This window comes from Haliotis cracherodii, unplaced genomic scaffold (genome assembly GCF_022045235.1).
Source record: "Haliotis cracherodii isolate W230 unplaced genomic scaffold, xgHalCrac1.p SCAF_3, whole genome shotgun sequence".
Lineage (NCBI taxonomy): Eukaryota > Metazoa > Mollusca > Gastropoda > Lepetellida > Haliotidae > Haliotis > Haliotis cracherodii.
This window is the reverse complement of record NW_027266286.1, coordinates 10,914,626-10,941,335: the sequence shown is the minus strand read 5'-3', so window position 1 is coordinate 10,941,335 and position 26,710 is coordinate 10,914,626. Positions and strand designations below refer to the sequence as shown.

The 26,710-nt window shown below is 41.3% G+C and overlaps 1 protein-coding gene across 1 annotated transcript; it reads left to right on the top strand.

Annotated features, from left to right (window-relative positions):
* The first annotated feature begins 1,687 nt into the window (after positions 1 to 1,687).
* LOC139475220 (probable cytochrome P450 12e1, mitochondrial) lies at positions 1,688 to 22,857 on the top strand. Its single transcript, XM_071258468.1, has 11 exons — positions 1,688 to 1,733; positions 6,912 to 6,961; positions 10,139 to 10,337; positions 14,480 to 14,702; positions 15,245 to 15,426; positions 16,537 to 16,741; positions 17,126 to 17,300; positions 17,755 to 17,921; positions 18,524 to 18,605; positions 21,582 to 21,794; positions 22,738 to 22,857. Exons 1-11 carry the CDS (start codon positions 1,688 to 1,690, stop codon positions 22,855 to 22,857), a joined length of 1,662 nt encoding a protein of 553 aa, XP_071114569.1.
* The last annotated feature ends 3,853 nt before the right edge of the window (positions 22,858 to 26,710 follow it).

Sequence of the window (26,710 nt, the reverse complement as noted above, 5' to 3'; positions counted from 1 at the left end):
CATACAACGTGTAAACCACTCATCCAGCTATCTAAGCGAGTCATATCAAGCCATAATCTTTAAATAAATTAATATAATCAACCAGTCCTTCGGTTAACGCTACGTCACAAGAAACAATCCTTGTTTTAGACCCTTAATGCTGAGCGCCAGGCAGCGTAACAACAAGCACCATCTTTTGACGTCATTTGGTATGAACCGGCCGAGAATCGAACACCCGACCTTTCGCTCTCCGGGCAGACGCTCTACCACTAGACCACGGAAGCGGTAATTACTACTCTAGTTAATACGTACTAAAATGTCAATATAATCACCAGTTAACGCCCAAGTAATTTATCAACAAACACCTCACCACTAAACGCAGAAACTGCTTTTTCAGCCTCTTAATCGAATCATTATCTGGAGTGAATACGGTACGATATCGTCATAACAAAACAAATAATCTCGATGAAAAGACCATAAGATAGCTCTCAGGTGACTGATAGCTGATTTGCAAGGGAGCGTCTCAAAACTATTCATCGCTTTACTTCAAAGAACTTTAAAATGAACCTTGCTGCCATACGTATAATGTCAAGGACAAACATTCCAGGATCAAAGAACACCCTGTTAGATGAATGGGGTTTACAATTGAAAGTGTAGTATACGATGCAAACTTGGCATAGTCATAATTTACATACAGTGAAAATTAAATGTCATGGAGATGGTGTTGGGAACTTTTCTTCGCGTCGACAAGGCTTTCTTCACGTCGACAAGGCGTCCGTGCGCGCAATAGACATAGTCCCCAGTGTCGTCCATACGCATCACCTGACTGTCGTTTCGGCCTTTGGCGTAGCGACCGCCTCCGTGGTCTAATAGTAGAGCGTCCGCCCGGAGAGCGGAAGGTCCGGGGTTCGATCCCCAGCCGCGTCATACCAAAAGACGTTAAAAGATGGTACTTGTTGTTACCCTGTCTGGCGCTCGGCATTAAGGGCTAAAACAAGGACTGGTCGGCTCAGAGTCAGTATACTGTGTCTGAGTGGGGTATTCATGCGGCATGGTATAAATCGACATGAGTCCGGACTAGTACAAGCAGCCACACACACACACATACACGTGCATGCACGTCGCTATATAAGTGCAATAATCTTGGATGCGACGTTAAACCCCATTTCACCTCACCTCACCTTTGGCGTAGCTGTCTCCGAAGTGTCTATCTTTCAGACCATCGATTTCTGCGCAATACTGGTCATTATATTTATATGCACTTGTCGCGTGTCTCTAACCTGGGAGAAACAATGTGCATTGAGCATGCTCATGACTTACATAATCGATCCACGCAATGAGATCTGTTCGTTTTGAAAAGGCCTCTCCTGACATATATCGATGAAACACGAGAAGTGATGGTATAAGCTTGGCCAATGTTTGTCAAGACAGAGTGCACAAACACGGGCATGTCATTAACGTTCATGGAATGTTCATGACACTACAGGAGAGGTTACTGCCTTTTCAGTACGCGGAAATAGCTCCACTTGAGTAAATTGTTTGTGGATATATATTGTATTCCCCTGAAACCCCCACTTCATGATATGGTATGCAAACTGCTGCATTATAACCCTTCGATATATACCATTCCATCATATTGTGAAATGTACCTATTTGCGAGTGAATGTACTACATTTTCACCTTCTATTCTTGTTTTGAACACATTGCCATGGCGAAGCTGGTCGTGCAGGCGAGGAAACGACGTACCAAGGGACGTAACTCCAATTTCTTACCACCTAGGCTGATACGGACCCACCCCACCCCCACCCCCACCCCCACCCCCTGACGGGGGGTGGGAGTGGGCGTGAATGTGTGTGTGGGGGGGGGGGGGGGGATGAGTAATACGGGTTTGGTTGTTACACCCCTGTGATATGACTGTCTCCATGTTGGCTCAATCGCAAATGAGAAATTCATCATATCATTGATAGGTATATGATAAGGCATACCCCTACACACGCTCTCACATGATTGGAACAGATAATCGTTGTTATATGAGTTTATGAGACCATCTAATGCTATTTAGCACATTTGTTTGGTGTTTAACGCCACCACAGAGATATTCCAGCTATAGGACGACGGTCTGTAAATTAACCCGGTTTTACCAGACAAAACGGTGATTGATCTTCGGAGTTTGTGTTTTACTTAATTGTGTGTGTTCAGGAATAAATTTCATAATGCTTGATAAGTTGTTGTCTTGATATCGAACATGTACACTATTCCTATTGGTTGTCGGTTGGCATTGTTATGTGCATCGATGCGAAGGATGCCGATAGATCGGTGTGTTCATATGCACGGGTTTGTGTGAAAAGACTTAATTTAAGAGAGGCACCCGCAGAGAAGAAGGAGACCTCTTTGTAACGAATCAGAATCAAGCATCGTCAATATCACGGTAGAATAGTGTTTAAAGCAACAGCTCACTCACTCAAATAGAAATAAAACGTTCCCGTGTGCCAAACCGGTTTTACGAAACGAGACCGAAGACAATACATGCATTCTGACATAAGTTTCGTAAAATCAGTGTGACACAGGAATGAAGACGTACGTAAAATGTCCGCATTCACTCTTCAGAAAAAGCTGTGGTGAAGAACGAGTGACAATGTAAACATTGATAGACTTTGACGCCATAACTAGTATTCTTTTCCATATGTTTCAAGAACTGCGTGTTCACTGGAAACTATGGTGGCCGAGAGGGAACATCGCATTCTCGCTTTCTCGCTTTCTCGTTTTCTCGCAGTATAGCAATATATCCTCTTGGCCACTATATGGGTCGCATGTGTTATGTATTTCTTTACGATAAAAAGTATATACGTAAAACAACATTAATGAATTGTTAAACCTGACCTCAGTGGGCGGAGGCTGATGTGGGTTTTAATCATAAAAGAGAGCTGAGATCATTCCAGTCACATTATTATACATATGGACAGAATGTTGAAATTTTCTCACTATCTACTTAAACATAATTTAACAGAACAGACATAGGTGCTTTTATAACAATCCACGGATTTCTGCGTAAAAATGAATTTGATTGATTTATGGCCCTGTTTTATTGGATCTGCCGCCCCCAGGCCAAGTTATCAAAACAAATAGCAAATAACACCGCTCATTAGCGCTGAGTAGTACGTACTTCCTAAAAAGCAATAGTGTTTTCCTAAAAACAACGCTTATATCAATGTTTTATCTATTTGCGGAGTAGATGTCATCATAGTGGAAGTACTCACCCATGCAATGGTAATACTACCGGATGTCCATTACGTAATTTTTAGTTTTGGGATGACATATTGTTCTCAGTAACCGTAATGTGGAAATAGATAGTTGATTGGTTTTATATTAAAGTTGGTATTTCCGCTATTCAAAGTGTGCAGTGAGGCCGTCTTATCAACAGTCATTTCTGAGACATAAATGCAAAGTATAATTAATTAAGTCTACTCTCATTTTCATTTTCACTCATCATATGTGTATTTAAATGGAGTGTCTTCTCATGTAGCTACTTTCTGTAGTCAAATGGGCGTGACCTCTTTTATAGCTACATCCTTTGTATTTAAATTGATGTGCCTCAATATGAAGCTACATCATATGTGTATTTAAATGGAGTGTCTTCTCATGTAGCTCCTTTCTGTAGTCAAATGGGCGTGACCTCTTATATAGCTACATCCTATGTATGTAAATCGATGTGCCTTAAAAAGTACCTACATCATATGTGTATTTAAATGGTGTGTCTTCTCATGTAGCTACTTTCTGTAGTTAAATGGGCGTGACCTCTTATATAGCTACATCCTATGTATTTAAATCGATGTGCCTTAATATGTAGCTACATCATGTGTGTATGTAAATGTAATGTCTACTCATGTAGCTACTTTCTGTAGTTAAATGGGCGTGACCTCTTATATAGCTACATCCTATGTATGTAAATCGATGTGCCTTAAAAAGTACCTACATCATATGTGTATTTAAATGGAGTGTCTTCTCATGTAGCTACTTTCTGTAGTTAAATGGGCGTGACCTCTTATATAGCTACATCCTATGTATTTAAATCGATGTGCCTTAATATGTAGCTACATCATGTGTGTATTTAAATGTAATGTCTTCTCATGTAGCTACTTTCTGTAGTTAAATGGGCGTGACCTCTTATATAGCTACATCCTATGTATTTAAATCGATGTACCTTAATATGAAGCTATATAATGTGTGTATTTAAATGGAGTGTCTTCTCATGTAGCTACTTTCTGTAGTTAAATGGGCGTGACCTCTTATATAGCTACATCCTATGTATTTAAATCGATGTGCCTTAATATGTAGCTACATCATGTGTGTATTTAAATGTAATGTCTTCTCATGTAGCTACTTTCTGTAGTTAAATGGGCGTGACCTCTTATATAGCTACATCCTATGTATTTAAATCGATGTACCTTAATATGAAGCTATATAATGTGTGTATTTAAATGTAATGTCTACTCATTTAGCTACTTTCTGTAGTCAAATGGGCGTGACCTCTTATATAGCTACATACTATGTATTTAAATTGATGTGCCTTAATATGTACCTACATCATATGTGTCTTTAAATGGATTGTCTTCTCATGTAGCTACTTTCTGTAGTCAAATGCAGAAGTCAGAAGAAGTTGTTATCCATAAAAATTGTGTCTATCTTGTCTTCCGTCAACTTCTAAGTAATGCCTATCAAACAACTTAAAACTCGAGTTTAAAATTATAAATAAACGTCTAACTTGACTCCCGCTTGATCTCTGATCTGTGCCTGTCACCACGTGTTGAGGTTTCAGTTTAATGAAGGAGGAAAGCTCATAGTGATGAAGGCCTTACCATACGAGCAATGTTCTGAAGCTGAACAATGAATCACAATTCACAGGTTACCAATAGAGGAAGGTAACTTTATAAAAGAAATCGGCAAGATGTAGTGATAAAATATGTGTTATATATGCTGATGCATTATTTTACAAGACCGCCTCAGTGGTCTAGTAATAGAGCGTCCGTCCGGAGAGCGGAATGTCTGAGGTTCGTTAAAAGATGGTACTTGTTGTAACGCTGCCTGGCGCTCGACATTAAGGGGGTTAAACAAGAAGTGGCCGGCTCGTAGTCAACATACTGTGCCTGAGTGGGCCAGAACTACTAGTATAAATTCGACTATTAGTCCGGACTAGTACAACCAGCCACACACACGTGCATGCACGTTGCTATATAATGGAATGCAATAATATTGGACGCAACATTAAGCCCCATTTCACCCCACCTCACCTTTTGTTATGAAAGAGCGACCATGCCTGATACAGTGACAAGTGGATATTCCCCAAATATTAATAGCGCACACGAACTGATCAATCCATGTCACGACCACGAAGCCGTAATTTGAAGAGACGCTGAAGAAACGTGTTACACACACACATATATATATATATATATATATATATATATATATATATATATATATATATATATATATATATATATATATATATATATATATATATATATATATAAGTTAAATGTAAAGGCGTAAGTTATTTGTCCATTGTCACCTTGGTATTGTGACGTCATAGTTTCCTAAATGCTATGACGTAACGTAACTATATGTTACTACTTCATGTCCGTTATTCAGATAGATAGATATAATTATATATATATATATATATATAGAGAGAGAGAGAGAGAGAGAGAGAGAGGGAGAGAGAGAGAGAGAGAGAGATGTGGGTGGATGGGTGTTAGTGTTAATGTGTGTTAGTGTGTTAGTGTGTGTGTGTTAGTGTTAGTGTGTGTGTGTGTGTGTGTGTGTGTGTGTGTGTGTGTGTGTGTGTGTGTGTGTGTGTGTGTGTGTGTGTGTGTGTGTGTGTGTGTGTGTGTGTGTGTGTGTGTTATCCCCAATTATCACCGCATCAGGCATATTTGAAATTTAGTCAGTGACAATGTCATGTTGTTGTGACAGAAAAATTCCAATGCCTAAGTCAAATGTGATATGATAATAATGTATTGCAGAATACCACGTGTAGGATCCTCTTACTGCAAAAGAGACACCCGAGCACAAAGTACTAATATTATATCAAGTAACGCACTGATAGTGTGTCTTTCGGAAAATGTCACAGCAACCTCTGTTGTTCGTAAGAGGCGACCAAATGGATAGGGTGATCAGGCTGGGTAACTTACTTAATTGCGTGTTATTGTACCCCCAACGGCGTAGATAGTTGCTGATAATTATAATGACTTGTCCAAGCTCGATTGTTTACAGGTCGCTGTAATATAACTTGGATACAGCCGGGTGCGATTCAAAACAACACACATGCAAATAAGCCTCAATACATACATTTATTTGTATTTGGATTTGTGTATTTTATAAGTTCATGTTTATAAAAGTCTTTAGTTTGCCTTTAGCGAAACGTTTAACTTTTCGAAGGAGTGATACATAAACTAATGCACTATCGTATTTGAGAACACAAAGAAAGTGTTTCATCCGTCTCCTCAATGTGCATCTTTTATGAATTTTACATCTACGTCCATACTTATATGAAATATATGTTAACACAGACCGATAGCATCATTTATGGGCCTTGTTTCCCACGCTTTCAAAGCAACATCTTTTCCTCGAGATATTTAGCCAACCGCATCAACATTTAAGTACGAGAGAGTGTATACGATAGTTTGATGGCGGATTTTCAAAAAAATATTTCATTTTCCGGATGTGTCTGCATTAAAGTTATAGGAAATTCTTAGGCTTAACCAAACTGTGCTCTTTCAAATCTCCACATGTAGCTGGTGTTTGAAGTTCAACACTTGTGTAAATGAACCGATAGCTGATGATTCGTCCCTCGTCAATATGCATTTAAGTGTGTCTAAACACAGTTGTGCAAAGTAAAGAAGCAGATGGTTTAGATTCTCTGTGCCTTGCAGGCGTGGACATAGTGTTGTGCATCTTGCAGCAAGAGAAGAAGCAGGTGCAGGTATGTAGCTCAGTACCCGCTTCTTTATCATGATGTAATGATGGAATACTATATTTATCTGCATATTTATCATGCTCATGTTGCATCACTTTCTGTGGAAACTGCTTTTCGTTTCCTTCACAGACACTAGGTAAGATCGGTTGGAAACAAAACACAAAAGCTGCCTGTGAAGTTTCTCGTCAGCGAACATCTGAGTTATCTTGTTCAGTATCAACATTGTCAGGTCAATCGGTGAAATAAACACACAAGTAAACATTAAAAAGAGTTCTCCAATGCCACCTGCGTATCTGAATGGGGGAAGCATCAAGTCCACGTAACATATTTGTGATATCTGGATTGTTAATTACCGTCATATTGAGATAGTATCACACCTCAACGAATTGAGAAGTTGGCATACTTTTCAGTCACCTGGGTCTTGTGAATGACTTTTACAGACAATATTCAAAATATAGTTTCTTTTGTTTTCTGTGTGCAGTAGAACAATATGTAAATTGTTACACGTAAAATTAACGTCCAATGTAATCATAAACATCATTTCTGTATAAGTGAGATTATCAAAGGATCCTGGTAAACCTATACGACGCGATGCATCAACACCTTTCACATAGTCAAGATATTAGTTACTGTCATGTGAGTTCGGGTTTCATTAACGGATAAAGAATCACAATCAGAATAACGTCATGAACCTTTAACTCTGAGCAGTGTTATAAACTTGTCAAGCATGTAGAACGAATGTGTACAGATAGCTTGAGTCGGTTGTAAGAAATCCCCCAGCTTTGGTTCCGGTCCTGAGTAAACAGTCATGAAACATCCCCGGGGGCAGGTTAAACATCGCTCGACTATCAACAAGGGATGATGAGGCAAAGGATGATTACAAACAATAACTCCGGGAAGGTTATTGGGGTCATAAATAAGCGATGCCAAAATTCTGGAAAAGCTCTGCACTAATTTTTACCCCGTTGTTTGTCATTTGTTTTCTCTCAACCAGTTTTCACAACTTGTTTTGGGGAAGATACCAGGGCCCCAATGCCGGTAATCTTGGCGGTATGAGTGTCGAAGCTCCATGATAAAGTATAGAAGTTGTGATTAGCTTAGCTCTAAGATCGCTTTGGGTAAGGTAGCCCAGGGCACTGATAAAGGTATTTGTTCTGACGCTGACACGGTTGGTTTACACGGATTTTATGGTCGGGAACAACAGACAATTCCCTCCATCTATTTTCACAGTCTTACTGAGGTATAGTGAGTGAGTGAGTTGGGTTTAACGCCGCTTTTAACAGTATTACAGTTATATCACGGCGTGTCAGCTTAATGTGGGAGGAAAGCCCAAAGTGATGCAGGTCTCAGACGTTTACCACTTCGGTGAAACCCACGAGCACGGGTATGGTGCTGACAAACCTAGAAACATAATCGGGGCCAACCGGGATTCGAACCCACAATCATAGGTTTCTGGCGTGCCCAAGGGACGCAAGTCTGCACAGCGAATCGCGGCGCCTTAGACGACTGGGCCACCCGTGCCCCCTTTACTGAGGTATAACAATCTTCGATTATCCAGTGTGTCTCCTTCCTATTTGGATAAATACGCTAGACCCATGTGCTTCCAAACCTTCGTTTGGAGCCAGATTTGAATAGTGTTACGCTACCAGTAGTCCTATAATGCTCTCGTGAGGGAGACTGTGGGGTGGGGTGGGGCGGGGAGGGGTGTTGACGTGACTTTGGTGGAGAATGGGCTCATGATATTTATCATATTAAAATGGAGATATAATACACTGATATCGAGGATGGGTTAGGGCGCCGGCTTGGATAGCGTCACATATGGCTGAGCAAACATCGCAATTATTGCGAGAACGCGAATTCAACATTCCGTGGCTATTTCCGTATTTTTGAAAACAGCGGCACCAAGTGTCGAATATGTCGCGCATAAATATAATATCTGAGAACGTCAGGTCTGACAGTGATGACATTTCGTCATGTTGGTAGACTGGACTGATGTCTTTGTTGGCGTACTAGTATATTGGAAACTGACATCGGTGCCCTGATTGAAATACCTCAATGTCAGAGGAGCCGACAAAGTTCAAGCTTCAGCCCAGTTGGAGGTAAACATCGCACAGCGATAGCATCTGTGACTATCTTGTTTGTCGAGTACTTGAAGGTGTCGACTGTTGCAGCAATGGCATGATGAACGTGATTCTATAAGAAGGGCCTTCTGATGGTGGACGGAAATCGTGGCCTCAAGAAATACGTGTTACATCACCATGTTTCATTACTTTTATTAAAATTAAACTGAATCGTCTATGATGTTATACCTACATGTGAATCCAGGACTGTTTGTGCCATTTTCTTCAATTTTCAACAAGGTTTAAAACAAGAAGTTGTTCATCCATAGAACTCGTCTTACTTCATCACTCCAACTTCTAAATGCCCCTCAAAGGTTTCAATCATTTATATGTCATAAACGGTTTCCCGTTTTTATAATCCAAGGGCAATTCTTTATAATCTTTTCTTTCTTTTTTGACACATTCCCCGAAACGCTTGATGTTATTAAACCGGAGTGCTGTTGATATGCTTCTAAAATCAACGATTTTATCTTACGCTGGTACCACAATCATACATATATTGATACTTGAAAGAGACATTGACATTGTAAATATGTCAATAGATTTGGAACTGAGAAATACTGATGTTGCACTGTCACCTTCACCAGTGTTATGCTGGGTTGACTACTAATGCATTGTTCCAAAACCATGAAGTGAGACAATAGTATTCTATATATCCAGGTCGATTGCTTGATTTAGTACGTGAGTTTGGGTTTAACGCTGCTTTGAAGAATATTCCAGCTTTATCACGGCGTGTCAGTTTAATGTGGGAGGGAAGCCCGGAGTGATGCAGGTCTCAGACGTATACCACTTACAAGACTGGGGCGGTCGGGTAGCCTAGTGGTTAAAGCCTTCTCTCGTCACGCCGAAGAGCCGGGTTCGAATCCCAACATACACAAGTGAAGCAAATTTCTGGTGTCCCCAACCGTGATATTGCTGGAATATTGCTAAAAGCGGTGTAAGACCATATTCATTCACTCACTCACTATCAAAACTACAATGGGATGAGCCAAACCTCAAAACCTCAAAAGTGAAAACAAAGTGAGACAGATTAAACTGTTTTTTCTTTACACCTACATTGCAGGTCAACATGAACGCGTTCCATCTCACTGCTGGGCAGTTAAGACGGAAGCTGAATCGATCGATACGACACCGGTCCGGGAAAGGTACACAAGCGTGTGACGTTAGCGTAGAAAAAGTGAGGCCCTTCAAAGACATCCCCGGCCCAGGAGGTGTCTATAACATTCCACTCATAGGCGCAATGTTCCATTTCAAGCCTTTCAGTAAGTAGTAGGCCACGTCATATCGGAACACACCGGCAACTGAAAATAAAAGACTTGTGTAAATTGATGCTTTGATTACCGGACATGCCATAATTACATGTGAGACAACATGTCTTAACGTGGCTTTTTTTCAGGTTTACAGTTGACTTGTCCTTGCATGTGTTTGTAGCCGTTGCCATGGGCGGGACGAGATACGTTCATACTTTCACCAGCACCTGGTATAATCACTCTTTCACAGTGATTCCTAAACACATGCTTATGATAAATTATAGTTTGAATCGTACTAAATTCTCCTCTTAGAAAAATATTCTTATGATTATAAAAATATTTTTGTCTTCATTATTTAACATAACTCGTTCAATAAATGAGAGCAGTAGAATGTTTGTTCAACTCCACTGTCTACATTATTCCAGCTGTAACATGGATGTTTGTAGCAGAGAAGCCAGTAAATGAAAGTATGATCAACGATACACTCAGTATGAGCAAGACACTGAGTCTGACCCAGACTGTTTTGCACCGTGTTTTAGCAATATCCCAGCCGCCAGAAATGGGGATCACACATTGTATCCATGTGTTGAATCGACCCAAGGTTTTCGTTGTGACGCATGAACGCTCTATCCACTAGGCCACCCCATCGCCCATCACCGATTCTGACCGATCCTCCATAGTCGGCCCTTACTACATGCACGTGGTACTGGGGCACTATTCTTGTCCTGAATTCCCCTGGTGTTTACTGAAAGAGACCACGGCTATTAGTCGTGACAGCGTTGTCTTGCTGGCTGTTTACAGGTGTCTTTGAAAACAGGTGCGCGGCCTAATAACACTTAAACAGTACCCATTAAATTATGGGTCATAATCAGGAGTATTACTGTCGGGGGAATCGTTACGGTGACTGGATTACGTGCACACACTATACAAAAAATTACTCTTGACGAGGTCAGTATGCGAAAACGAGGACCAAAGACACGACCCCTGAGGTGGTCTGACCGGACCGAAATTATATACCTCATCAAGAGTAATCATTCTTTTTGTTATAACGAAATTCTCTTTAAAGGTTATGACCTCTTCTGTTTCGTTACAGTGACTGAGCTGCAAACCGTAAATGTTCGTACCATACGCCATCTTGTTTTCAAGCAGACGAGTCAATATTCATCACGTGACAGGCCAATACTGATCAAATGATTCGAGGTCAGTGTCTGTCACATGATTTCGGGGTCTACATTGACATGAATTGTTTCGTCGCGTGATAGGGATTAAGTAATGGAATTGCAAGATATCTAATAGAGTAATAACAATTTCATTTACAGGTGATTGTGTCGAGGGTGTCGAAGGTGTCGAAGGTTGTGTAATGTTCTGGGTCTCGTTCCACAAAGCGATCTTAGCGCTAAGATGATCGAAGCTCCCATACTTTAACATAGGCTTACGACAGTCGTAGTACTAAGATCGCTTTGTGGGACGAGGGCCACGGGCGTCAGAAAGCATATCTCCCGTGCAGATCGATGCATGTCACGGTATACCAGTTGCGTAGATCGATGCTCATAATGGTTTGTCTGACCCAGACTCGATTATTTACAGACCGCCTTCATATAGCTGGAATACTAGAATTGATAATTGCGTGTTGAACAACAGACAAGTAAAAAGCACATATTTTGCAAACTGTATGTGTCTGTTGAGTTCGGAAGTCCCTCTCGGCAGGCGAGTGTCCCCTCGTAATGCAGTATAATGTGTACAAGTGATGAGGATGTTTGCCCCTTACAAAGATAGCCTAGGATTATCTTGATCTTGATGACCCGGTCGTAAAGTTGCTGAAACAGCAATAATACTCTTCGTAAAACAGGTAAACTAGTGGAGTTTTTTTTATCGGCGTGGTGTATAGAAACAGTATTGTTTGTCAGATGGATTTTATGATGCTTTTAGGATTTTTACAGCTTTATCACTTTGCACTGCTGTGGGATTCGAAACGGTGGCTTCGGCGTGACAGTGTTCCTAAATTGGGAATCAAACCCGGACCTTCAGCGTGACGAGCGAACGCTGTAACCGATCCGCTCCCCCATCTCAACTGTGAATACAACCTAGAGCATGTCGGTGCCATGGGGTAAAACCATACTAACTCACTCACCCGAGCATGACAAAGGGGTATTTCATTTCACTCCGCCCGGCTCTGCAAATATAGAGCAAATACCCTGTAAAAAAAGTGTTTAGATCCTAACCACAAACTATAAAACGTTCTTTGTCCCAGAATTTTGACATGTTTAGGCCTTATCATATTTAGGATTGTGTTTGAGGATTGAGGATTAGGATTGAGTCTAAATGTGTTATACTATACATCCCTTCAAATTCATTAATTCAAAATAGGAGTGCTTTCTATAGTTTTATTAACGTTTAAAGGGGATACAGAAGTGAGTGCGTGTGTGTGGTGGGAGAGGGTGGGGTGGGTAAAAGCTATTCTTGCGATATAAATGGATTAATTTGGGGGTGGGTGTTGATAACTGAAAAAAGGTTAGGGTCTATGTAGTAATCAGATATACTTTCATTGTCAGCTCCCTGTGTGAGCGCAATACATTTGCCATACAACAATAACACATTTATCAACACCCAGATTTTTAAGGAGGAACCCACAACCTCTTAATTTGTAGTCCTTCACAATACCACCTGTGCTACGGAGACTCTTGTCGTTACAAATGTTAAATTTTCCTCGTCACCATTGACCGAGTTTGGTTAAGTTGTACATTTTCATGTTAATATTGTACCAAGTTCGTGGTAGGTCCTGGTAGTCTAGATATACAACTGCCCGTGAATCTGATTTACACATATAATTTCAATATATTTCCTACACCCTATTCATATTTGACTTATTGCTTAATGGTATGCTCTTTAGTGAAACATGTTTAGATTCGCAACATTTCTAAATTCGCAAATTGCTTAAACCTGTTTAAATACAAAACCTGTTTAACATCTTTATAATCTAAACATGTTTTAACGTGTTAAAAGGGGCGGTCGGGTAGTCTAGAGGTTAAAGCGTTCGCTCGTCACGCCGAAGACCCGGGTTCGATTCCCGACATGGGTACAATTTGTGAAGCCCATTTCTGGTGTCCCCCGCCGTGATATTGCTGGAATATTGCTAAAAGCGGTGTAAAACCACACTAACTCACACTAACGCGTTAAACTCCTGAACAACTTTAGATGATATGAGAAGATTGCTCATTTCATGTGTTTAGACCTAACTGCGTTTAGATAGAACTCACCAAATGTTTAGATCTAAACATGTTATGTCTGTGTTTACATTCTAAATACATTTGTCACAGCGTCATGTTACATAGACTTGGCTATAAAGTACATCGACTTGGCTCAACCACAATCAGGGAGTTGACCTTCAAGACAGCGTGTAAACACTTCAAGCAGAACCCTCCAGCGTATGGTGATGCTCTGCTAGTGTACACATGTGGATAATATTAAGTGCAAGAAATTGAATTCCGCCACACGGAAACCCAGATCAGAATAAACTACTTAACTTTTGCAAGTTTCCGTTTACATTTACAGACATTTTATATATCCAATGCAAAGATGTTTACTTTTTCCTGTCAGACAACAGTCCGAAACTGTATATTGCCTGTATACTCAAGACGTTACCTGATGACATTTACCACTGACCAGTGTAGTGTGTGCACTGACTGTCCAGTGTTTAACATAGACTGTCGGTAGTCTACTTGGACAAAGGTTCGATGACCCATGAGTGCAACTTCAGAAGCCAATTCTATATGTAATCTGCTGTGTAATATTTCTGTTAAATACATTTTGTAAAATATACGGAAAATACTACTGACTCTAGCATAAAGTTTTATTTATTGATAAATACCACCCTTTCCACCATAAAGTATAGAACCGATTGTCCTATACTTTAAGATAGACACATCTGTTTTGTTATACGTTATGATTGGTTTGACCATCGACTGTGAACAGCTTGTGCACCAACTGAATAATATATATAACTGTATAAAGGGACCACGACTGTTCCATCCTTCATGTATCTGCATCTTATTACCATTCTACTCAAGCTGACCATACAGTAGAGAATGTGCACCAACTGTCCAATGCATTAACAAAGGTTCTCGAAGTTGACCTATAGACAATTTCTACCCCAGCTGACCACACAACATGGACAGTGCACCGACTGTTTAGCGACCTTCTGGAGACGTATGGGTCGTTGGTTCGAGTCCGTCTCGGGGAATGGACAGTCTTGATTGAGGACCCTGCTGACATGGAAATTGTAAGGCGCTGTGAGGGGAAGTACCCCAAGAGAAGGCTCTACCCGATACACTCTCTGTATTGTGAACACAGCGGCTTCAAGAAAGGTCTGGCACATTTGTAAGTGGATATACCCAGTATTCTGTTTCATAAACCTATTGTAGTAATCACGACGTCTCTGGTGAATCAAATATGTCTTTTGTCATTGTCGATGCACATCAGACATAACATAAATAGTCTATTCAATGCAACTAAGAAACTACAAAGAAAGAATTTGTATTTTCATTATAGAGGACTACTACCGGGTGTCAGTTTTTATCTGATGATAATACAGTTCAAACTAGTATATTAAGACACATATACATTTTGCCAAATCTGTCAAATATTTTGTTTATCAGGTTGACATTAATTAAACGTTGCTTTAAGAGTGAGTGAATATGGTTTTACGCCGCTTTTAGCAACATTCAAGCAAACTCACGGCGGGGGACACCAGAAATGGGCTTCACACAATATACCCATGTCGGGAATCGAACCTGGGTCATCGGCGTGACGAGCGAACGCTTGAACCACTAGGCTACCCGACCGCCTCTTGCTTTAAGAACGTTCAGTTCATTTTTTTTATATAATAGGATTGTCATTTTGGTTCTTTTTTATGTTTAAAGGCAGGGTAAAGAATGGTACAATTTCCGAAGTCCTGTCAATCCACGATTAATGCGGGTCAATTCAGCTCAGCATTATCTGCCAATTCAAAACGAGGTTGGTGATGATCTTGTGATCCTCCTTCAACAGGAAACCGCCCAGCCAGAGGAAATGTTGGATTTGTTGTACAGATACGCATGTGAAAGTAAGGCAATGCTGACGTATCTTTTCCTCCTACAAAATATATAAACGTATCATTCCCGCCAACGCGGACTGACCCAGCTTCGGAAATACTTGCTATTACACAACTTCCAAGACTCAGGCCCCTTTAATCAAGATGACGACGTCTACTTATCCTTCCTGCGCTACTAGTGTAACAGATATGGGAAATTACGAAAAGTAGGAAAAGTGTGTACAATTTACACTATACATAGCTACTTTTATGTATCACAGATCTTAAAGTCCGAGACCTTTTCTTGTACGTGTCTGAGTATCCATGTACTTGGTGTACGGGGGCGGTCGGGTAGCCTAGTGGTTAAAGCGTTCGCTCGTCACGCCGAAGGCTCGGGTTCGATTCCCGACATGGGTACAATGTGTGAAGCCCATTTCTGGTGTCCCCCGCCGTGATATTGCTGGAATATTGCTAAAAGCGGCGTAAAACCATACTCACTCACTCACTCACTCACTTGGTGTACGACGGTAACTAATACGGAAAACATTTCGAGCAATCTTTTGGGGTTTCGGGTTAGATTGTTAACTGATCTGAACCACCTCAAGTAAATGTGAAACTGCCAGGGAGGGTTTCATACTACCATCAATTGGAAAATAACTATTTAAACCTCGTGCAACACGTTAAATTCCAAATTCGATTAAGCATCGTTCAATCTGCAGGTGCCAAGCTCCACATTGAAAATACAGAATGTTTAGCCCCTAATTGCAACAATCAAATAACACTAAGGCTTGGATTTGCATTCATCAAAAGTATATAAAAGGTCAACGCCAGAGAATAACCTGTCTCGATTATCTGCCGAAACAGATTCCATTGGGCTTAAACGGCCAAACAGCGGTGAAAATTATTTGAATGGATAAGTGAAAATCACTGATGACAAGAGTTCGCGAAAAGGGTGGGGTTTCTTAATGGTAAAACCAACCTCCTGGGAAAACATATGTAAAGCCCGTAATGTTGTTTCAAGTCGTGAGATGACTCAAGGTTGTCGTAAAGAAGCGCAATTATAAGTTAACATACTTGGTGTTTCTAACGTGATACAGTATAATGTTTCTGTTGATTATAGCATCAGCATATGTATCTGTCTAGGCATCGGCGTTGTGACCTACGACCGACGACTGGGTTACCTCAGCCCCAACATTGATGACTACCCAGAGAAGCTGCAGGTCCTCGCTGACATTAAGGCAGTCCTGGAACTCGTCAGTGACAACCAACACGTGCCCGAGTTTATCACAAGATATTTGCCACTGAAGGAGAAGCGAGTGTATAAAACAGTCGCAGATCGCCTTGTCAGGTACGGGAGCAATGACTCCCTCTGTAATAGTGTAGTGTTAACTTCCCTGATTCAAATACTCAGCAGAGCGATTTTCTACCTCTAGAGTGACCGCTTTGAACAGCATATCAGTTACATGACAGCGTGCCAGTTTGGTGTGGACTTTGGTGTTTACCACGTTTGTGACACTCACGTACACGGCTATGGTGCCTGCAAACCTGGAATTATGCTATTAATCAGGGCGATCCGGATTCAAACGCACGATTTAAACCCATGATCATAGGTTCTGGCACGCCCAAGGGACGCAAATCTACACAGCAGTGCCTTAAACAAAAGATCTACCAAAGTGAGCATATTTGTAACATTTTCTTACTAATTCCAGTGAAATGTTATGTCTGTTGTCAGCAATGCACAGGACTATTATGAAAAAGCAATGGAGGACATCAACAGCAGAGTCAACGAAGGCACATCAAATCCAGAAGAAAACAACTTCATGCTGTCTCTGATTATGACGGACAAGATGTCAGTTGGGGACATGGTCGCAATATCTATGGATCTCTTCATTGCTGGAACAGATTCAGTCAGTATTTTTTATCCCTGGAAGCAATAAGATGCATTATTTCACTGTTACAACTGATCATCAACATCTCTTCCAATAGCCTTACTGTATTCGTGCTGTGTAGCCATGAGTGGGGAGATACAGGGTACCAGGTTGTTTAGTAATCCCACCCCCTCCCCGGAGATGCCGTACCCACTATTGTTTGCCCTTTTATTGAGTCGAGGAAGTTAACAAGTAAAAGAAAGAAGGCATTCTTATTTCATTCATTGTTGATTCAAACTGGAATGTATGGAGAAAATAAAGGACATAGACAACATTATGGGTCTCTACGACAACAGTACCTTACTACAGTGGCACTGCTTGAAGAAATGTTTCTATGTTTCAGAAAATAGGTAACCTCTAACTACGTGAATGTTCTGTTTTCGACCTCAAAACGGACATCCTTTCTCCAACCTTATCTTGTACTTGTCCTCAGACCGCGCGCAATCTGCAGATGATTTTGTATAACATGGCCGTGAATCCAGACAAGCAGCAGAAACTGTATGAGCAGATCCTCAGTGTCCTAGGACCTTCGGGTCCTCTCACCGGAGACGCCCTCAGCAAGATGCCCTACATGTCAGCGTGTCTCAAAGAGTCCTTTAGGTGAGGTAAGATTATTTGTGATATATATCATTATATCGTAAGGGGTGACATGTGTTCGACCTTTCAATCCTAAGGAAAGCAGCAAACATTCTACTAGTAGATAATGTGAACAGTACACGGGAGTATTTGTTTGATGTGTAACGCAACAGTCAGCAATATTCCAGCTATATGACGGCGGTTGTAAATAATCAAGTCTGTACTTGACAATCCAGTGCTTGACTTCATGAGCATCGATCTACGCAACGGGGATACGATGACATGCATCCACCAAATCAGCGAGCCTGATCACCCGATCTCGTTACCCGTCTCTTACGACAAGCATAGTCGCCTTTTAGGGCAAGCTTAAGTTGCTGAAGACCTATATTCTACCCCTGATCTTCAAGGGTCGAGTGTTCACAGGTTCTACAGTTATGTAGGGACTATAAATGCTCGTCTTCTGTTCTCATAGGGCATATATATCTTAAAATGTCCTGACTCAACAGAGCATAATTTCCTATCGCAATTATGATAGGCATGTCCATATATAATAACTGATTTGTATATGCCATATCCGTCCATCATGTCTGTATTGGTAAAATATGGTTAATATCCTTTCTTGACAGGCTGACATTCCCCATTGTATCCGGCACTCAGAGATACTTACCAGAAGACATAATCTTGCAGGGACACAGGATCCCTAAGGGGGTATGTGCACTGTTCATGTTTACACATGTCACACCTGATATATGTAACCCAATATCATTAGCATATTGTTAAAATATTGTGTGACGATTATATCCAGGTAGCTTGGTTAACTTTTACAAAATTCTCAAGGAATGAATGAAACAGCCGTTTCACATATGTATACTGAACAGCAAGTAAAAGACGCAAATTTGAAAACGTTTCAAGTTATGGAACAAAAGACAAATGCAAAGGTGTCAAATCACATATTTATAGATAGAACTGTCTGTTAAAGAGCTGAAGGTGGTTGTTCACAGGGCTAACGGAGGTTTACAGTGGAACAGAGCGTCAAAAAGACATGTACTTCGTTGTTAAAAAGTGATAGTCTCCTCAAACGCTTGTATGGCCATCTTGGGCTAGCACACATGCTGTACAACGTCGCCCCATCCAGTTAAAAGAAATTCTAGAAGAATGTCAAAGGCAAGTGAGCAAGTTTATTTGGTTGTCTACCCGCTGCATTCCAATGTTCAGTTTCGTCCTAGACATGTTCAATGGAAGACATATCCAGGGAGAGAGATGGCCATGGAGGAATCAGAATCCTGACTCCATCAACATCCTTGGTGTATGAGGACGTGCCTTGTCCTGTTGGTATTCAATTGAGGATGTGCATGGGAACAACGTGAGGACGAAGAACGTGGGACCCATGGTTGTAGCTGAGAGCTCCCAAAACGTCGTGAAGACGTCGTCGAAACGTGTCTGATAATACTGGTCCCCTAGGCCGCTTTACATCAGCATCTGTTCTTGTTGCTGTTTGAGTTCTAATCCTAAGATGATTAACTCCTGTAGAACGACCTAGTACAGGTATTGTAACTGTAGGTCGACCAGAATGTGGTACATCAGCAACGGATCATATTTGCTGCTGACGTTGTGCAGGTCTTGTGATCGTGGTGAGATGACATCCTAACTGTTTGGTTACAGTGCGGAGCTGCTGGCCTGCAACGTTCCAAGGAATTCAACTGTAGACCGTCAACTATGGATTTTGAACCTGTGTTTGACATTCATCTTTATAAAGGATACCTAAGAGCGAAAATGCACCTGCTTTTATCCCAGATCATTACTGCACGTACAAATTCATGGTTTTACCCTTTTCGTGAACACCTGGTGTCTGTTTCGTCAGATAATGGAGACTGCATATCCTCCGGTGTTTTATATTTGGTTAATATGGTTGTGTTTGTGTGCATGTGTGGAATTGATACCATATCGTCATCGGCTCAACTGTCATCATTTTAGTATTTTCCAATGAATTCAGACAAAAAATGGAATGGTTACACTTGTGCTTCTTTTGCTGTTCAGTATATTAGTTCATGTTTCCTCCTCTCGCCTGGGTGACAAACTCCACGTTGTTTAGTAACAAGTTCAGTTCGCAGATACTGTCACATTTACACTAACAAGAGGTGAAATATATATGGGACATAAACAAAACAAATGGGTCAGTTACATGTTAAAGTGCACGTGAACAGTGCTGAGTGCAGCCAATCAAGTGTATCTAGTACATGTTATTCGGTCAACAGTCTTGTTGAGAGATTATTTTTGTTACTGTGAATGACTAGGCATAATTATAATTAGGAAACAGATGAGGCAGTTTTACTGGTCTCTAGTTCAGGTGTGTAAATAGGTGTAAGGGAATTGGCTATTTGACGGTTATTGAACGATATCAGAGTTAACTTCTTCGCCAAATTACCTTTGATTGATTTTGACAACCCGAGCAGATATTCCTATTTATATGCGTACTTAAAGAAACAGAGCAGCAAGAAGGGGAGCACCATTGGTGCCTATGGGGATGCCTACTTCTTTGCTCAATGTCTTATGTCCAAATTGCAAATATATGTTGTCAGAGAAGAAGTCAAGCAGTTCACATATTGTTTTCTCAATGAACCTCAGATGGCATTTGCTTTCAGTTTTTGACAAATTATCCTGTACCTCTGACGATAGAGATGTAACTATATCTATGGCCATGGTCACTGTGGTCATGGTCATGGTCACTAGTAACAACTGCCTCGTGGATCAAGGAATGAAGTTTTTCCTTTAGTTTTTCCTGTGGGATAAATCATATTGTCTGTACATACACCAAGGAACCGGCCGCTTTCGTAATGATGATAGGGTGAAGGAAGTCGTATAGGACGCCGTAATTCCATGTGCAGACTTGTGTCCCTTAGGCGCGCCAGAAAATCGTGGTTTGGAGTGAGGGTGATAGACTTGGGTTTTAACGCCGCTTTCAACATTATTCCAGTTATATCACGGCTTGTAATGTGGGAGGAAAGCCCGAAGAGATGCAGGTCTCAGACGTTTACCACGTAGGTGAAACCCAGGAGTACAGGTATCGTGCTGACAAACCTGAATTGTTATCTGGTAGAACTCGGATTCGAACTCACAATCAAAGGGGTCTGGTGTGTCAAAGGGACGCAACTCTGCACAGCGAATTGCGACGCCTTATTGTGGTTCGGGACGCAGTTCGCCCTGATCATATTTCCCAGCACTATTGCCGTGTTTGTGGTTTTCAAAGAAGTAGAAAGCATCTGATACCTGCTTTACTTTTGGCTTGCTTTCCACATCAAGCTGGGCGGTCGGGTAGCCTAGTGGTTAAAGCGTTCGCTCGTCACGCTGAAGACCCGGGTTCGATTCCCGACATGGGTACAACGTGTGAAGCCCATTTCTGGTGTCCCCCGCCGTGATATTGCTGGAATATTGCTAAAAGCGACGTAAAACCATACTCAATCAACAATCAATCCACATCAAGCTGACGCACCGCCATATAACTGTTCAAAGCAGCGTCAAACGCTCTCAACAACTCATCATACTGTCAAAATAATTTGTACAAAAGTACATTTAACTTTAAATGCCCTTTATTAGACCCTGTATCGTGACTATGTACTGATTGGACTCGACACAAATCCACACATTGACTTGATATAGTATGATGCAAATATTTTAACTTTACAGACATCGCTGATAATGATGAACCAGGAAACTGCCAAAAATGAGAAATATTTCCCTGCCCCAGAGAGTTATCTCCCCGAGCGATGGCTGAGGGACAGTGAAGGCAAACGAGCCACGCCAATACCGCCATCTGCCTTGCTTCCGTTCGGCTTTGGTCCAAGGCAATGTCTTGGGAAGAGATTTGCTGAGCAGGAAATATACTTGGCAGTAACAAAGGTTATTAAGACATTGAATTTCCGCAGCATGCATGTTTAGCTTACGGACGGAAAATCAACTGAGCAGATGTCAAGGCGGCTTGTCGAAATGTACACCTGTTTGACTGTCCATCCCAACTATGATGTTTATTAAAGTTAAACTCGCTTAATCCTCGCTGAATTCAAATCCTATCGTAAGAATGGCCGCCACAGCTGAGATATTGAAAATGTTATTATGGGCCGAGTCGTGTAAGGCGCCGCAATTCGCTGTGCAGAGTTGTGTCCCTTAGGAGAGGCACGATCCGATGAATGGACTTTGCGTTCTAATCCCGGTATGCTTTCATCATCTTTTACCCGTGACAGTGGGTTTCACTACAGTGACAAATTTCTGAAACCTGCATCAGTTCGGGATTTTTTCCCACATCAACCTGCCGTGATCTAACTGAAATAGGGTCGGTCGGGTAGCCTAGTGGTTAAAGCGTTCGCTCGTCACGCCGAAGACCCGGGTTCGATTCCCGACATGGTTACAATGTGTGAAGCCCATTTCTGGTGTCCCCCGCCGTGATATTGCTGGAATATTGCTAAAAGCGGCGTAAAACCATACTCACTCACTCACTCACTGAAATACTGTCCATCTCGGCTTTAAACATCCCTCTCACTCTTTCCTCCCCTTGTATATTATTCGTGTGATCTACAAAACCCCGTGACCCAGGTTAGACTACATGTATGTATCAAAAATGAATTGTGTGATACTTTCAAATCGGAAACAAATCGTGTTTCCTGGCATTCAGGGCAGGAAAGAGATCTTTTCATCTAACAAACCTACTTTCCGTATATGTTTTTGTTTTTTCTACACGGTTTGGTCAAAATGCATTAGTTGGGGTTTTTGTATTCACTCAACAAAATATTACTTTAATTTGGGAGTTGCATTCAAATCTCATAATTTTCACTATTTCTACTTTTAGATAATACAGAAGTTTGAAGTCTCGTTGGAGCCAGGACAAAATGAAATTGAGATACATTATCGGCCTTTCGTCGGGACCAAAGAACCAATCAGATTCAAGTTCAAGGAGAGGAAGTCGTAGACCAACATGGTTGGGATCCATCACGAATGTCCAGCTTGGATCAGTAGAGCCTTTTAATATTCTGGGTTTTGCAGAACATATTTCCAGTTAGAGCTCAAGACATACAGAGGAAACAAACACATTGTTCCGACCCACAACCTATTTTACAGAGCATTCAGAATGTTGATTGCTTGCTTGATTGATTGACTGGTTGGTTGGTTGAATAGTTGGTTGGTTGGTTGTGTAGGTGGGTGGTTGGTTGACTGGTTAGTTGATAAAATCATATGGTTGGCCTTGAACCGCATTTATGAACAAAGCATTATCAACCATTCTTCGAAATATAAGCTGAGATTACACCGTGTCAGACAAAACATCCCTCGTCATGGTGTTTTGTGACTGTGGCTATTATAAGTTCTTTCTGGAAATTGTTTGGCAGTTAAATGAAATAAAATGTCGTTTTCTGGTATGGCAAGGATCTTCTTTAGCGGCAGGCCCACGGCAGCTCGTAAATTAGAATGACAGATTCAGAATTAGGATTCGGAACTTCTTTGCAGTCGTCGATACACTGGGACAGGTTACCTCATTCGAGAAGTTTCGTGCCGATGCCTTCTACGATCTGACTTGCGTCTTAACTGCTGGCTCAGTGCGGACGGGACATCTTCTGAAAACACGGACGTTTCTTCCAGCTTCCAACACTGTTTCCTTGAATCAAGAACGGAGCAAGTGTCTCTGTCAAGTCATTAGTTACACATGCTGGACATTCGTGAGTGCACTGGTGTTTCTCATCGGGCCTGATACTGGTTGCTGCTGCCATATGTTTGACCAATTGTATTGCCCTTTTTAGATTGTCCACCCAATCCTATGTTGTTCAATATAATTTGTTAAATATTTATGAATTTTGTCAGGTTATTTACTGATTCTCTAGGATTTCTGGGCAAGCCTTCGTTTTTCAATAACAACGGCATATATGGGTCCCTGATATAAGTATTCATTCACGAGGGATATGTGTGGGACAGACCACTGATGTACCAGATATTGATATGCATCAGTGAAATCAATAACATCAGTGAAATCCTATTGTGACTTATTTCAAATCTGACAACATCCACAAACCTGTATGTACCTGCTTCTTCTATTCCAGACTTTTATGATACTATCCCACTGAGATACCATGCCGTAGTAACATGGTTACCCAACTCAGACACAGAATACTGTCTCCGGCGAGCCTACCAGTCCTTGTTTTATCCCCTTAATGCCGATCGCCAGGCAGGGCAACAACAAGTACCATCTAGAGTCTTTAGGTATGACGCGGCAGGTGGGGATCGACCATCATATCCATGACAATGTAATGGACATAGTGATATTTGAACTCTTTTCGTGCGTTTGGGGGTTGGTAGAGCAGAACAAGCTTACCCTTTTAGCGAATGCATGGTGTCATACTGATTTTCAGGGATCCATTCGTACAATTGTCACCGCTGTTTTCCTTGTACGCCCAATGGAATCTGTTCCGGTGGAGAGTCGAGACAGGTTATTGTCTTGCGTTGACATTTTATATTTATATTGAAACACATCGAAACGAAGTCAACAGCCTTGCTGTGTGAACGTACATGTATTTATCAGAATGGTCAAAGCATATACATGCTGACTAATAAAATATGTGAGTAGACGCTGAATGTTGAATGAGTACGTGTACATATAGGGCCCATGCTTGCCATAAAGGGCTACTATGTTTGGCGGGTCAGGCTCGCCGTCTTCGCTGATGCATGTCATCGTACCCCATTTGCGTAGATGCGCATGATTTCAATCACTAGATAGTCTGGTCCAGACTCGATTCCTTACAGACCGCCGTCATATAGCTGGAATATTGCTGAATGCGGCGTTAAACAACAATCAAACAAACAAAAACATGTTTGGCCGCGAGAGTTAATTAATGTTATTAAACTGTGTAAACATGTTTTGTTTTTTACTAATAAGCGACCCGTGAAGATTCCGGGGTAGAATAGGTCTTCAGCAACCCATACTTGCTGTAAAAGGCGACTATGCTTGTCGTAAAAGGCGACTAATGGGATCGGGTGGTCAGACTCGCTGACTTGGTTGATGCATGTCATCGATCCCAATACGATGCTCATGATGTCAATCGCTGGATTGTCTGGTCCAGAGTCGATTATTTTACAGATCGCCGTCATATAGCTGGATTATTGCTGAGTGCGGCGTTAAACAACAAACAGACAAACAAAACTAATTAGCATTTCGAGTGTGTATGTTTGCACGTTGGTACTTTAAACATGGACAATCTTTCCGAATCTCTCTTTATTGAAAACGATCACTTGAAAACTGAATGAGATAGTAATGAGTAGAAAATCATTATTTTGGGGAGACAAATAAAGTACGTTTCTTTATTTTTTTAAAAGCATGATGCTTCTCGATGAAAGTCTTGCTGGTTTCTCCAATGCTCGACGATATCCATAAATGCATGTTCCTTACTCTGCAATGACACACTGATCTATTTGTGATATGTGGTTAGGTGAAATTGGGTTTAACGTCGCGTTCAAGATCAGTGTTCTTAAATGGCGACGTGCATGTGTGTGTGTGTGGTGTGTGTGTGTGTGTGTGTGTGTGTGTGTGTGTGTGTGTGTGTGTGTGTGTGTGTGTGTGTGTGTGTGTGTGTGTGTGTGTGTGTGTGTGTGTGTGTGTGTGTGTGTGTGTGTGTCTGTGTGTCTGTTTGTTTGTACTACTCCGGACTAATACCGATTTTATAGTAGTGCTAGCACTCACTCTGAGGTACCATGCCGCAGTTTAACATGAATACTCCACGCAGACACAATATGACTCCGAGCCGACCACTATTTGTTTAAGGCCCTTGATGCCGAGCGCCAGGTATGGTAACAATAAGAACCATCTCTTAACGTCTTTTGGTATGACGCGGCCGGGGATCGAGCCCCCAACCTTCCCTCTCCGGGCAGAGCTCTGTCAGTAGACCACGGAGGCGGTCCTCACCCGATATGATGATCATGGCATATTTTTCTTCAAGAGTTTTTTCTTTGTTTGGAAGGATTCGGTAATCTGAATGTGAGGAAACAGACTAAAATAAAACTGTTCATTTTGTGTCTGAATCGAGTGAATGAAGATAACTCTACACCGTGCCATTGCTTGACATGACGGCCGGTGCAAAACGGAAGTGTTGACCACGAGCAAGGGTATAATTTATTCATGTTTTCGATGTAACATTATTTACGCACTCTGTGGTAGAAACAAAAGCGACAATTCCTTTTCCATAATCATAGAAATTTATGAACAGACCAGAGGGGGTCAGGGGTGTTTCCCACAAACAAGGGTGTGGTTTAATTATGGTGTATCCAAGTTAAAATTGTTAAGCATTGGTGATCGGAATAAAAGCAACAAAGCCTTTACCATAATGGAGAAATCAATGCTCAAGCAGGGAGGACCGTAGGCGTTTCACGAGCAAGGGTGTACTTTAGTCAAGTTATCGATGTTAGATTATTAAGTATATGTGATAGAAGGAGTGGGAAGTGTTATGTAGTACGGGATTGTAACAGATGGACATCCTCCCACTTATATAACAAAAATGTCCATAAACAATTACACGTTGTATAGAAATCATACATCCGTGTCCTGTATTGTTACCGGACAAACTGGATCAATTTCTCCGCTATCAATCTGTTATCTGCTCCAGCCGACGTGACGTACACTGTAGGCTTGTTTTGTATGACGCCGCAAATCCCTCTTCCCATTTACTGATTCACCATGATCACGATCCGTGAACTATGCGTGGGAGATCATGTCATTTGACTGCATACAAAAGGTGGACGTACATACCTCTCTGAATGTTTTGTTTGTCAAGCCTATTCCTATT

Excerpts from the sequence above, each read along its gene's own strand:
- LOC139475220 (XM_071258468.1), top strand. The coding sequence starts at position 1,688 with ATGGCGAAGCTGGTCGTGCAGGCGAGGAAACGACGTACCAAGGGAC. Across the intron at positions 1,734-6,911 it reads GAAACGACGTACCAAGGGAC|GCGTGGACATAGTGTTGTGC; the intron begins GTAACTCCAATT and ends TGTGCCTTGCAG. Across the intron at positions 21,795-22,737 it reads TATACTTGGCAGTAACAAAG|ATAATACAGAAGTTTGAAGT; the intron begins GTTATTAAGACA and ends TTCTACTTTTAG.